General features: G+C 34.4%; 1 protein-coding gene across 1 annotated transcript in view; it reads left to right on the top strand.

The window, feature by feature from the left end:
• The first annotated feature begins 1,708 nt into the window (after window positions 1–1,708).
• LOC110031383 (cytochrome b-c1 complex subunit 7-like) overlaps window positions 1,709–15,452 on the top strand; it is a 16,416-nt gene continuing 2,672 nt past the window's right edge. Inside the window, exons 1-3 of the mRNA XM_020734553.1 lie at window positions 1,709–1,885; window positions 1,990–2,147; window positions 14,133–14,189. Of these exons, the coding sequence (XP_020590212.1) occupies window positions 1,786–1,885; window positions 1,990–2,147; window positions 14,133–14,189 (315 nt within the window). The 5' untranslated portion in view covers window positions 1,709–1,785. The remainder of the gene's footprint in view (window positions 1,886–1,989; window positions 2,148–14,132; window positions 14,190–15,452) is intronic.

Below are 15,452 nucleotides of genomic sequence, written 5' to 3'. Positions count from 1 at the left end.
TCGAGCCAAAACGAGCCGAACACGAACAAACACATCTTAGTTCGTGAGAGACACAAGAAAACATGGATTGCATTTATTGAACGAAATTAACGAGGCGAACACGAGTTTCTTAACGAGTCGAATACGAGCTGTTTGCGAACAACGAGTCATTTTGACAGCCCTAATTGTATTGCATATAATAATGTGAGAGTTTTTATATAATGAATTTAGAAAATTTACATGCATGCAACACAATTCTTATGTGTTTATATATATAACACCTAAAATTTGATATTTACATTTTAAACATTTTGGTGTCATAAGCTAAGTGCATTATGGTGTATGTTACTTTTTAGAGGTTAATAATGATGGTACTTTTGATGTGATGTTAACATTTTGAATGTTATAAATGTAAATTATGAAAGTTTAGGTGTTTCATGTGTAAATAAATAGGAATTGTGTGGTATGCATGTATGTAAATCTTCCATTTAATTATTAAGAGACCAACGTGACTATTAAATGGTAAAGAAATATAAATAAAATATAAGATTTAGCAATTATTAAATTTTAGTGGTACCCAAGAATTATGAAGCTTTTACGTTTTTACTCAATTGGTAGTTGAATGATTACATCTTCGCCCTTATAATGCTAACAATTATGATCATTTGAGTTGTTTCGGCTAAAAAATATTAACTCTTTTGTCATATTAATTTTATTACATTTACATGCATAGCACACAATTCTTTTGTATTTACATATCTTGCCCCCAAACTTTCATATTTATAAACATAACACTCTTTAGTATCTCATGAAAAGTAGCACTATTATCAGTTTTTTTTTAAGTCAAATGCACGTTTTCATGCATAGATTTATAGCACCAGAAAATTTTATACATAAATAGGGATGTTTAGTTGTGAGAAATGTAAATACATAACAATTGTGTGCTACACATGTAAATTTCTAGTTCTTGCCTAGGGCTGTCAAAACGGCTCATTGTTCACGAACAACAAGTTGTTCGCGAACAGCTCGTGTTCGGCTCGTTAATAAGCTCATGGTCGGCTCCTTTGCTAAGGTAACGAGCCGAACACGAACAACACGAACAAATATTTGTTCGTTCGTGTTCAGCTCGTTTTGGCTCGAAATTCTATTAATCCATTATATAGATATCTTTGATGAGTAGTATTTAAAAATAATAATAATTGACTGCAAGGCTATAAAGATTTATAGTCAATTAAAAGTATTAATAAAGAAAATAGAATAAAATTTATTAATTTAGATTCAAATGATGTTTTAAATCTTGTCCAATTTCTTAACATCTTATGACTACGTGATTAGAGTTGTCAAAACGACTCTTTGTTCATGAACGGTTCGTGCTGGGCTCGTTTACCACCCTATTCTTGCCATGTGTACATTGGTTGCATTCCAATGGCATTCCTATAGCACATTACTTCAATCATTTGTGTACTCATTTCACATTTCATAATGATGAGGCTATGAATGTATGATTAATATATTAATGGTATAAAAAATTATAGAATAATGACGTCATAAATAGAATTATAATGATGAGTCGAGAAACTCTATCTTACAAAATCAAAATGTTATCTATCGTACAGCGGGGGTTAAATCAAAATGTAAGGATGGATCCCAGCGATGGACGGACCAGATGCCACAAGCCTCCGATGCGGACGATTCTGATTGTCCAAAGAGCTGCTTGAAACATCCCTCCCCGTCGTCCTTCCTCGTCTCTTTCCAAGTTCGAACCGGAGAAAGACACAGAACCCTCGGGAGCTTTATTGATCTTCAATGGTTCTCTCGGCAATCAGCCGTTGGCTCGTGAATCCGCGTAAGAACCCTCTGGCTGCGGTGCACCAGAGGGTCATCTCCAGGCGCCTCAGGAATTATGGTAATTGATTCTTCCATCAACCTCGACGGCTTCCAGGGTTTCTCAATCGTAACGCTTTGTAGTTTAGGAGTTAGATGAACTCTTCGTGTCATGTTGATATTCAGGTTTACGGTATGATGATCTGTATGATCCGTACTACGATCTCGATATCAAGGAAGCCCTAAGCCGTCTCCCGCGCGAGGTTGTCGACGCTAGGAATCAGCGCCTGAAGCGCGCCTTGGATCTCTCCATGAAGCACGAGTACTTGTCGGAGGAGATGCAGGTTCTGCTCCTCTCCCTGTTTTTGATTAGGAATTCATTCAGTTGTTTTGAAATATTTGCTTTTTTGTTTATTTATTTTGCAGTCCCACAAATTGAGATTTAGGGAATTAGCCGCAAAAAATGTTAGCTTGATTAAAGTCTTGCAATTATTCGGTCTGGGGTTTTGAAAGAGGCGACTAATTATGAGGTTTAACATAATTTATGTTTGGGAGAGAATCATGTCTATGAAGATTTGGGCATGATGCATACCAAGAGGAATCACTTTTCTTTGGGATTGAGATACCCAGTATAGTTTTGGGGATGGCATGTCCTATTTGTTATTGTCCTGATATTTGAAATGGGTTTCTATAGCTTTAAGAAAGAATAAAAGATTTGCTCTATTTTCCTTTGAAATAGCCTTGGCATATTATCATGCTCATGTCATATCACCATGCTCATTAGTATGATTTATGACTTTGTTGTTAGTTGCAATACGAAAACTTGTAGTTTGTTTCAGCATGAAATTGATCTATCAAATCCTTTAAATTTAAACTAGAATTGGTATCAGGTGCTCATGACTTGGTGAATATATGTTTTTGTAAGTATCCAAACCTATCTGGTTCTGTTTTGATATCAATAGCCTATTTTGTAAGGACACCAAACCTCTTCTATAACATTCCATCCATACTAATTGTCAATTAGTATTAAATTTGAAGTTCCTGAACCCTAAGAGATCTCAATAATGAAGAATTAGGTCTTGTTTTATTGATGACATTAAGTTCTTCACATCTTCTCCAATTACCTCATTCTTAGGGGGTGTGCAATCGGTTTATCTGGAAGGATTGGTTCATAAATTGGTCAACCTGAATAAAATCGAAATCCAAAATCCAGAAAATCTAACCGACCCATCCTTTGCTAAAATTAATCCAAACTAAAAACTCAAATGTAACTTGGTTTAATTGGTTCAGTTTTGAGAAAACATGAATTTAGTATTGAGCATAAAATTATTAAAATCAAAGTTCTATTTGAATAGACTCTCTTCATCATCTTTCTTTCTCTTTAATAAATTGCAAGATTAAAGAAATAGTGGATGCATGCTACATGGATCTGATACTGAATCTTCTGGTTAAAGTAAAATTAATTTTCTAGATATAATATTTTTCGATTTGTTCAGTTTATCTGGTTTAATGAAGACTAAAACCTATCCAAAAATTGAAAATTTAATATAATTTTCAAAATTGAAAATCATTATTTCAAAACAGAATCAAATCAAACAAATGCAATCGGTTTGTATCTAAGAACCCCTACTTTCTCTTATACTCACCATCGCTGACATCATTACCCTGATCATTGGCCTTATACGAGCTCTTTGTGGCCGGCTCTGTGAATCTCATTTTTTTTGTATTCTTGCAAAGTGTGTTTGTGCTATTACACCTTATTTTAGGTCATTTTAAACCCCATATATTCATTTTACCTTTGGTCAACTCCTTTTTTATTTATGCTAACAATAATTCATGGTGCCACATACTAGAAACATTTTGAGCCATTTGTTGCATACATCTCTATGTGACTTAAGTCTATCCTTAATTATCTTAACTTTAATAGATGCTAATCCAATAATTTCTTTAATATAATCATTCCTTAATTCATTGTTCTTAGTTTTTTCTTTGTATTTCTATCTCGCCTTCAATTTTGCTATTAATGATTTTGTTATCGACCAACTCTTTAATCCATACAATGATACAACATAGTTATATTAATTATAATTTTATAAAATTTACCTTTAGGTTTTCATGATATTTTTTTTTATCGCATGGCACTCTTGTGGCACTTCTCAATTTTAATCATTGTTAATATCATTTATGATTTTAGGAGGGATTAGCTTGCTGTGCTCGCTGCTTATTTGGATTAAGAAGAGAATAAAAAAAACGAGAGAGTATTATATAACTAAACACAATCAATTTAAGGAAGAACTTTTTTAGCCTAAAATTCTACAAAGGTCTCAAATTAAAAGATTGAAAACAACCATTCTCTAAGTCTAATGAGGGTATACATATATTGCTTGGGCAGGATGGGCGGCAAGGAGACAAACTATTCATTGTTGTTTATTGCCTTAAAACTTGTGTTTTTGTTGAGTCATCCCGTGTTTGCAAATAGTCACACTATTTTTTTTTTTGTTATGTGGATTATTTGAAGGGCTTTATTAATAAAGAGTATTTGAATAATTTTTTTAGTATTTTATGTGTCATTAATTGTTTCCTTGACCGAGAAGTCAACATTCAATTGAGTGTACATCATGAATAAGTTAAATTGAGTTGTAAAACTGGGTTGGTTTAGATAATGTGTGGCTTACGCATCGATGTTAACTGCAAGTGACTTAAAGGGACCCATAGACCTTCAAGATTTGTTGTGCCATTTAATTTATGTGTTGGCCTCTGATTGGTTTCTCTTAGTTTAGCCAATTTTGGGTTTCCTTATCAATGTATGATCCATTTGTAAATACTTCTCTTGATTGAGTTAACCAATTTATCTCACTTCCAGTTTGTCTTGACTATTAAATTTCATGTTGCTTACCTTATCGATATATTTTGAAAGTTTAATGACTTTTCACCTTTCGAACTTCACCATTTTATCTTGTGGTCATTTTTTTATTATTAATTGAATACTCTTATAATATATATCCATAACTCGTGTTATATTGTGTGGTCAAACTTTCTCTTAAAATTTAAATCTTTCCCAAAAAGATTTTTCTTTCCTTCTAAGAAGAAATCTATTTATGATTTGGTGATTCCATTTTTACTTATAATTAATTGTCTTATTTCTTATAGTATGTGTATATTACAAGATCCTAGGAGCAGCTGATGGCAGTGGCTGTAATAGAAGCAACAAGTAGATCTAGCAGAAGAAACAGCAGGAAGCTTTAGCAAAAGAAGCTGGCGGTTGTTCTAGCAGACGTAGGCGGCTGTTGTAGTGGAAGAAACAAGTGGCGGTGGAGGCGCCAGTGGCAGAAGAAATAGACAACGATGTTGGGAAGCTTGATTGGAGAGAGAGGAGTTTTTGTGTGTAAGACTGCGATTTTGATTCATATTCGAACTGTCTAATATAGGGGGAAGACAACTTAATTGTGAGAGGCATACGCGTCTCAACCAATGTGAGCGCACGCCTCACTCGAGTTGGTTGCCTGAGGCATACGCTTCAAAGCATTTTCTTTGGAATTGTGTTGAGGCAGGCTTTAGATTACGCAATTTTAAGCATCGGTTCATTGCAAAAAAAAGTTCATGTTTATTTATATGAAATTATAGGAGCACCTTAAACCTAATGAACATGTGTATAAAGAAGTATTAGGATATGTTTATGTAGTTTGCTATGTTTTCTTTCTATGGAGTGGTGCCACTATGAGGGGAGGACTCCTTTGATTAATAATCTTACTGAAAGTAGTCAGACACAGCTTTGGAAAGAAAAGTTCAAATTAAAATTTCTTTCAAAATAACTTTCTTATAGCTTTTTACCTTTATGGTGCAGAATGTTGCCTTTAAAAGAGAAGCATAAAACAAAGTTAAGTGTTTCTAATATGTGAACGCTTAGGTGAATGAGTGACTTGACACTTAGAGACAAAATGTGTAATGAATATATCCATGATAGGGTTGGTGTAGCTCTAGTGACAGACAAAATTAGAGAGAGTCGTCTTAGATGGTTTGATCACATTAAATGTCAACCATCTGACGATCTTGTTGGGAGAGTAGATGTTTTAGATTTAACATATGTTAACAAAGACAGAGGTAGACCTAAAAAGACTTGAGTATGTTGTATAAAAATGATCTTAATCTATTAGAGTTAAATAATCTATTAGAGTTAAATGATATGACACTCAATAGGATGCAATGGAGAAAAAAGATTCAAGTAGCCGACTCTACTTAGTGGGACAAAGGCTTCTTGTTGTTCTTGTATAGCTCTTTACCTTTCTTTTTTTAGGATGGCACTGTCAACCAAGCAAAGCTTATGTAGCACAAATGTTTGAGCTTCTCACACTTTTTTAGTTTTTGTGTGGTGATCAATATGATATCATTTCATAGTAGAAACTTTCTTATTAGAGAAAGAAGCAATGAAGCCAAAGGAGCAGGTGAGAATGGAGTTGCTGACGGAGTGATGGTTTGAGTTTAATGAAACAATTTTTTTGGTTCCTTTTTTTTTGGTTGGCCTAGAAATATAAGATAATTGATTCTCTTACAATTTATGAAATTTGATTATTGAGATAATGTATGACATTAATTATTTTGAAAAAAAAGGAATGGTTGTGATTTGCTATTGATGAAGTTTCTTGTGAGTTTTTGATAGTATTATAAATTTGTACAGTTTAGTCTTGTAAAGTTGTATAAACTTGAGGTTTTGGAGAGAAAATTACTAGTATTATTTTTATGAAATATATACCTCAGAGGAATGGAATAAATTATATTCTTACTTTTTTAATAAAGCTTGCATGAAATACTTAGTAAGCACTGTCGGCCGTTATTTTTGAAAAGGAATGATTTTTGTAAAAATATGAAAAAAGGTTGATGTAAATTTAATTTTTGAAAGTAACATTTTAATTTAAAAATAGAAGAGACCAAACGGATCCCACACATTAAATAGTTTGGACGGTTGAGCGCGATACCACAAGTAATATACTATCTCGAAGGATAAACATACCACTTGATAGTAGGCTCTACCACCTAAACTAAGGAGTTTGTGATATCCGTTTGGTCTGTAAATTCTTTTATGAATGGCCGGCGAGTTCCCTTATCTAATATAAGGATTAGATAAGGTTCATTTTACCTGGGTTCCAAGTTTTCTATAGAGGCAAACCCTTTTAGTTAATTACATCTTAAATGACCGGGGTCACTTAAGAATACTCTCGATTTAGATCGGTGGTTTTAACTTCCAGATTTTAAAGTTTAGGCTTCCAAGATTGGAAATGGGAAAATCAAATGGAAATGGTTCAAATATGAACAGTTATTTTTAAGGAATCCAAATGAATGAAGAGTAGGGGATATCACAGATCCAGGGGAAACCCTGGTGATTTCCCAACTATACTATTGTTTGGCTTTATGTCTTTGAAATGATGTTATTCAATGTTTAATCCTGCAATTTATTTTAGAATTTAGGACTTACATTTACACGATATCTGATCGTGCAAATGATCTAAAAAGATAGGTGAATTTACACAATACCGTACGGTAACCTCCAAATTCTAAAAGTGTTAGGACTTATAATTGCACAACAGGGTTGTGCAAAAGCCTAAAGATAATATGTGAGGATTCACGTTGCATTAAGCTAACTACCTCGAAATTCTATGGGTTGTTATTTAAACTAAGAAAAGTTTTTATTTGGCGTGAACTTTTTTTGATGTTGCAGATCCATCTCGAAGTTGCTCTTTTGCGTGTACTGCCCATGGTGTTCGCTCCAAGCTCCCCGTCGTAGCACCCTCGGATTCGATGTTAATTTTAAAGGTACATGCAATTGTTTAGTCAACAATCTGCTGTCGGGTACCTCCTATGAAACAAACTACTGACCTTCTATTCTAAGGTATAGTGTATAAAAGAAACAATACCAGGTGTAAGTTTAGTAATAAAATTTAAGAAATGAACTAGTATGAATTGTATCAACTAAAGAAATATCACCTAGAAAATTAAAGAAAGAGCGGTAAATGACCCATGACGAAAAAAAACTCAAGAAAATCGACAAATGACTTACGACGAAAATCTCGAAGCAAAAACAACAAATGGTAACTCAAGGAAAGTCACTGAAAACACCGGAAGATCCCGGAAAAAGACCATGAGTGCTTTACCAAAAGATACAATAAAATCCAACAAAAAATGCAAAGAAAGAAAACCGCAAGCACTCGGGTCGGGGCTAGGTTCAGATATTATATTTTTGTACTCGAGGGACGTCGAAGGCTACTATCGGTCACCCGGATGTACAGAGTCTGCTACTCAACTAGAAGAGTGTCCTACTAAACCTAACTTAGGACGGTACTCCTTAGCCCGGTACTGGTAATCGACAAGTGGACAACCAAGTTACAATATATTTAAAATTTATATTTTAGCATGCATATGGATTTCAGGCATACAAAAGAGAGTTGTATCAATTTTTTGGTAAAAATATTTTTATAAATATTGTATCTGTTTTTATCAGTTTTGAAAATTATGATTGTCCACGAGTCGATCACGCCGTCGAGCGTAGGACCGCCAACAACTTAAGAATGTACGAGTCCCCCGCTAGTCTTATGTCGGTGAATGATACTATCATCCTACAATTTATCAGGTCTCAGGATTGAGTCCTGATGTCGTAGGATGGAATATCATTCCTCTCTACTACCGGCGTGCCTTTGTCATCACCGCCTTATGCCCCAAAACAAAACCGACTATAGCAAAAGACTATATATGTGCACTTATGCATCAGACATAAACACAAAAAATCTAAACCAAAAACAAGGAAAGCAAATCAAAAATCAAGAAATGAAAAAGAAGACCAACCCTCTTCCAAAACAAATTTAGAAAAAAAAAAGCTAAAAGCGGCAAGAGGGTTAGCCTAAAACATCCGACTGGCGGGACTTTCTCCTGCAGAGTAAAATGAAATGCACTTCCCACACTAGCCATGAAACATCTCCAAAAGGTATAATTTATAAATCTCCAAACTGCTTCCAAACTTTCACAAATATCACAAAGATTTCTTTCTCTTCTTTTCTTTCTTTTTTTTTTATTGCAACCAGTTCAGCTTGTAGAATTTGACTCCAAACAATTCCAAACGTCAAACAAATCATTCCTTGAAAAGAATATTTTGAATTCTTTTAAACATTAAGAAATGACGAATTTTATTTCACCAACATCAAAATATTCAATCTCGCATTAAATTAATAAACCTTCCCATGCCACAAGAACCCCACACCTTCCAAATGATTGCACATAAGCACGTATGACCGGGGCAGCAAGGAGAACCACCCAAAATAAGCTCACGGGTCAAGGCAACAAGAAAAGCCCACCCAAGCTCAGCTCACGGGCCAAGGCACCAAGGAGGGACCAAGAACACAGAGAGGGAATCGACCATCAAGCTCACGGGCAAAGGCACCAAGAAGGGCAAGTCGAGCCCAAATTAAAATTATGATTGAACCACAATTAGACACAACAGAAAAGGCTCAACTCAGGCCCACAATAGCACATGCAACTAAATATTCATCACCCAGGCAACAGGAAATATTCGAACAGAAAAGAAGGATACTACAAGGAATGCTCATAGCCAAGAACATCCAGAGAAGCCACTAACTCCTATTCAGGCAGGGGTAGCAGCCAAAAGGGCAAACCGAGCCCAATATAAGGGAAATCACAATTAGGTGCTCTCGGGTAGGTGCAGCCAGAGAAACCACCAACAAACCAACAATTGCCAACTTACGGGTAAGGACAACCAAAGAGGAAAAACCACCAGCCAACAACACAAAAGGAACCGCATTAGGGATGCTCACGGGTAGGAGCAAGCAACAAAGAATCAAAGAAATAAGGCATGGAGGTTTACGACCAGGGACAACCAAGGGAAACCAACAACCATTTAAGATATAAATCCCCAACCCAACAAAAAAACTCACAACCGAAAATGATCAAGGCCAAAAAAAGCAACACAGGTCCCCAAAGCAAGCCCAAAAAGCTTCAAAATCACACCTTTCCATCTGCAGGTGTTTTGAACAGAGGAAGAAACAATGAACAAAAATGAACCTTCCTGAAATAAATTTTAAAAGCTCTCAAAAAACAACATTCCTTTCAACATATGATTAGAAAAGAGGGCAGCAACTGTAAGGAGCAACAACAGGACTCAAAGCAACTATAAAAGGTCCTAGAAACCAAATTTCAACTGTTCATGCATTTCGAACGTAGAAGGCCTCAAAGAAACAGCAAAATAAAGCTACAACAAAACAAAGCCCCAAACATCAAAAATCAAATCCCAAGCCGAGACATACATTTTATTAAAACAGGGCTCTATCATTATTAAAATCGAGCCATTTTTTGAATTAAAACGGGGCTACATTAGGGTGCAAAACCAAACCATATACTGTGTTGGAAACAACACCTAACCAAGCCAAAATAAAACCAAGTCCGAAATATTTTCAACATAGGGCCAACCCAAAAGTAAGGTCCAACCCAACAGGTGGCCAAAACCCAGCCATCACAAGGCAAATTCGAGCCCAGCACAGGGGCAAAACTAAGCCATTTCAAAGCAAAACCGAGCCCAGCACAGGGACAAAATTGAGCCCAACACAGGGGACAAATCGAGCCCAGCACAAAGTAAATTCCTCAAGGCTTTAAAACCCGAAGTTTGCATCTATCCGAACAGAGGTAATAATAATAGAGAGTTCAAAAGTCAAGTCTCAAATCAATATTTCATTCCACATGTGATTCGAAACAGGGCAACCAAAATAATTCCTTATCATAAAATTTTTTTCCAGCATGCATTTCAAACAAGGGCAGCAATAGTTATTCCATCTAGCATGTACTTTAAATAGATAAATGACAGCATAAGAAATTTGAAAAATTAAATTTTCGCCCAACATGCAATTTGAACAAAAAAGATAACCACAGGGAGCCAAAACTAAGCCCCAAATTGAGAAAAAAATCTGAGCTTTTCTCTCTCTTTTTTTTTTCAAATAATTTTTTGTTGTGCAAGCCTCTCTAACATCCTTCACATTTTTCAGAAAAATATATTTTTAATTTATGCATCTAGCTCATATGTTCCAGCTCCCTAATTCCATAAACATTCTCATTCCTAACATTAAACTCTAATTCCATAAACATTCTCTTTCCTAACATTAAACTCAATAAGTGCTTAAAGTGACCGAAATTTCCCAATTCCAGGCGTAGTAGAGAATGCATTTAGGGGCAATTTCGAAGTGACACAAATTAGAAAGATTACTTTAGTGAATGTATTCGAGGGCCATTCCAAGTGACAGATTAGAAAGATTACTTTAAAAAAAAAGCATTCAGGGACAACTTCAAATGACGTCGATTAGAAAGATTATTCATATCGTTAGGCAAGAAATCATCAAAGCAAAATCTCCTAAACTCATTTTTATAAATTATGAATCCATTAAACCCAAAGCATGAGAATAGGGTAAAACATATATATCCTTTGAATGCTTGTTAAAAGGAGGAAGAAGATTATCTCTTGATGTAGATTCAATAGTCAACTCAAGAACCAGCCTAAGAAAATAAAAATCAGCAAAAAACTCCCTTAAGATCCTTGATGCAAAAGAGATCCTGAAAGCCTCGAGAAATACAGCAGCAAATGTTCATGATCAATGATGCCCCAAATCCTTTCTCTTCTCCTCTCAAAATTTTCAACAACCCACCAATGTGCCCTAGGAAGGGCTTTTATAAGCAAGGAAAGGAGACAGAGCCGCACCTACCACGATGCCATGGCCGAATGAAGTAACGGGAAAGTAAAAGACGCATTTAGAGAGGAGAAAATGCGGCCTCGAGAAGGAGAAAGGTCGGCCAGCCGAAATCCTATGATTGGAGAGCCGCTCAGTCGAGCTGCTATTGAAGAAGAAGAGGAGTCGGGAGCGGAGGAGGAAGCCGCGTGGATCTAGGGCACGAGTTTGGGAGGGCGAGCCGAGCTTCTCGACAAAGGAAGACCAAAAGAGGTGAAGATCGAATCGGGTGCATGAGTTAGGTGAAATAGGTTTAAAAATAATGATTTTCTTTTATTTTTATTATTTTGTTTTATGTTATTATTTAATTATATTAATTAGTGTGTGATTTATTTGTGCTCGGAAACCTAGCAAAATGGGTATCCTTTCTGGGTAAAATTGACGCTTTGGACGTGCCGACGCAATCGTTTTGTCATCCGAGGTTGTTCGGAGAAGTTCACATTTTCACCCTTTTTAGGCTCAATTCTAGTCCGACCTCGCGCAACTTAGTGGATTTTGTTTGTGCTGATAAAGTCTTAAAGGGGTTTCCCTAGGGTTTGAGATCCTATTGGAAACTTCTCTTTGATTCCCACATGTTGATCCTTAACCACTCGACCAAACGACGATGGTTTGAGATCACTCATGCGAGACACCACAAGAGAATCAGAAAGTGACTTGAATTTCTAAAAGGGATGGAGCCCAATACTAGTCCTCTAAGATAGTCAATAGGATCTTAGAGCTAGATAGCTAGATCCTAGGATTTAGGGAGAAGAAAAATGACCTCAAAATGAGTTCAACAAGCACTACACTGGAAAATGGTGATGCAGCATTTTATTAGAGAAAGGATAAGAACATAGGGTTAAGAGCATGTTTGAAAGGACTGGTGGTGGGTCTGCATTAGCGGGCTCTCTAATAGAAACATATTGTTTGCGAATTGGCCATTTGAACATGAAACAATACCTTTCATAGAAAGCAAATTGTAGTATAACAAAGTGGACCTGAAAAGAGAGAGGTGGGGTGGTACAACAGGTATTTGAAAATGCTATTTTTTCTCTCTCAAAATATTCTGAATTCAGTTTTTGGCAAGTGGAGGCCTCTAAAGGTGGATAAGTAATGAGTGAATATAAATAAAAATTCACGCTGAAGAAGGCTTACTACCTGTATTGGTAAAACTAAAGCTTGGCCCTCCAAAATACATACAAATTAACATAGGTTTCATTGCTTATCTGTAACTCTGGTAATTCTTATTTTTATTTGAATTTGTATGGTGCTGCAATTCCTCATGGTTTTAGTTGGATTATATGCATATGTTGCATTAACTATATAGCTTAATGACTTGGATAATATACCATGCCATTGAACATCATTTAAATCCTTCATTATTCATATATTTTCCATGAATGTATGATTTTTTTTGTTTATCTTTTACAGGATGTGATGCAAGATTCCATGTTAATACAATATTTTTTTCAGAAAGGCCTAACTATTGTTATTTAGAATTGTTTTTTTATAATTTATTGGACATTAGTCACTATTGTTCTTTACTGAGAAATGTATAAGTAATGTCAAAATTAAATTGCATGTGTTTCTGATTTGATGGGGATACATAATCTGTGGATTCTTTACACCAAAAATCATGATTGTAGAATGGCCATGATTTGATTTTTTTTCTATTATTTTTTGTCAATGCGATCATGAATATGGCATGGCTCTAAAGGATGCTGATTAAATGAGATAGTGTCATTTTTATTAGTCTTACTACTACTCTTTCACATTGTTTTTATCGGATAATCTTTCATCTTCCTAAATTTATTATTATCTCTCCCTTTGAGAAGATTTGATGTTAAGAATAAGTAAACCGCTAAACTTGGAAAAATCTTCCATCTTCCTTACTTCATCATATGTGGTTTATAATCTTTTAGCCTTTTCGGGCAATTGAGACCGGCTTTATTTTACAATTATTCAAGAATCCCAGAGCATTTAAGGCTCTGTTACTGTTTCTTGGCTAGTCATTTGGGTTGTACCTGGCTTAAATTTAATAAGTGCTCTTTTATTTGACCATGAGTTGTATTTCTGAATCAGAGCTTCTTTAGATTAATGGAAGAAAAACTAAGTATGGTATTCAAGTTTTCTTCTTTATCAAAATAGCCGATTTTTCCCTCAATCTGTGCATGAATTTCCAATGCGTAATGCTTGATTGAAAAGATTATCAAAGATCTTGGTATATGCATGCATGATTGTGTTTAGCTGCGTATTTGTAGGTTCTTATAGCTTTGTTCATTTTTGACAAATTGCTTTTGGCATAATGCCCTGTGTTTTTTTTTTTAATTTGTACTACGTTCTTATGGTTGAATATTACATTCCTTTTATTGGTTTTCATTTATGAATACTCATTTGTCAGTGCCTGTTATTAGGCTTATATGTAGTTTGAAAAGAATATAATTGGTAGAATTGCACAACTGTCTTATAGGTATAACTTATCTTATCGTGATGTATATATACACGCCTATATATTTTCATCGTCCTTTGATAATTAATATGCTGACTTGCATTTCTATATTTTCTTAATTGTCACAGAAGCTGCAGACACCATTTAGAAGCTATCTCCGGGATATGTTGGATATGTTAGCTCTTGTGCTCTTGTAAGTTTCAATTGTTATTCAATTTGTGTTATTTTTCCATGAAAAGAGTACAGAGGAACAGTTAATGAACTAAATATGCTCATGGATTGCAAGTTTTACATTAAATTCCTTAATGAGGATTTATCCACTTCATTCCATGATGATGCCTACAATGATCTTTATTTAAAAATTTAAATGAATATATGAATATAGCTTAATGGTGGCTACAATGTGACCTTATTTTTTAAGCAGGTTAATATATATATATATATAGTTATACCCATCATTAGCTATTGTTTTATCTCGACCAGTGTGTCTTGAACCACCACCAAAACGCCACTCTAGAATAACGAATTCTCTTAAAAATGAATCAAGATTGCATATATGAGTTCCTTTAAAAATGAATCAAGTTTGCAATATTTCAATGGTATTTCTTAGATGTTACGATTGTCTTTCTGTGGATTATAAAATCATCGAAGTACTCAACTAGAAATTTTATAATAAAAAGGTTGAATAACATTATTCATCGTCCTCATAATATTTGATGCAGGATGAATTTAGTATAAATTAGAAGAATTAATAGAAAAATTGAAAATATAGAAATTAATAAAAATAATCATATGATAGTTGATAAGTACGTTTCTTAATTGTTGAAAGAGATAATCTCATTGAAGCTTTCAAGAATCACATTTAATCAAGGATAAAAACTCAGAGAATAAAAGGAAAGGAGTCTCCACATATTCATACCATAATGTATCTTATATAGAATTTTATATGTATTGGTGAAAGTAATTTAGGACTACTGACTATATTTAAATAATCTGCTAAGAAGCTAACAAACTACTTGTAAACTAACAAATTGCTAATAAATTAGCAAAATGCTAAAGAACTAACAAACTTCTCACAATTTGTTAACCAATTTAATGTTGTTGGTTAGAATAATTCTAATAAAATATAAAATATAAAGGGCTTTAAAAATTCTAATATTCATGCCCAAAGTAAAAATAAAAATTAATGTTCACATCAATTCCTTCTGCTGCAAAATACTGACTTTGGAGAGTGGATCAATTCTTAAAAAAATATGGAATCTAGAGAAATCTAGGGTAATAATCAACATCAATGGTACTCTTAGAAAGCAAAAATATTCACTTCAAATTTGTTTTTTCCTCTAAATGAAATGATTTATATCTCTTGAGCAGAAGGTGGATAACTTCAAGGAAAAGCTGTAGATTTTCATATGATTTGTGACACTTTGTTATATATATATATATATATA

The sequence above is a fragment of the Phalaenopsis equestris genome, unplaced genomic scaffold (assembly GCF_001263595.1).
Source record: "Phalaenopsis equestris unplaced genomic scaffold, ASM126359v1 Scaffold000803, whole genome shotgun sequence".
NCBI classification, from domain to species: Eukaryota; Viridiplantae; Streptophyta; class Magnoliopsida; order Asparagales; family Orchidaceae; genus Phalaenopsis; species Phalaenopsis equestris.
Note: the sequence above shows the minus strand (reverse complement) of the source record. Positions and strands in the feature narration are given on the sequence as shown.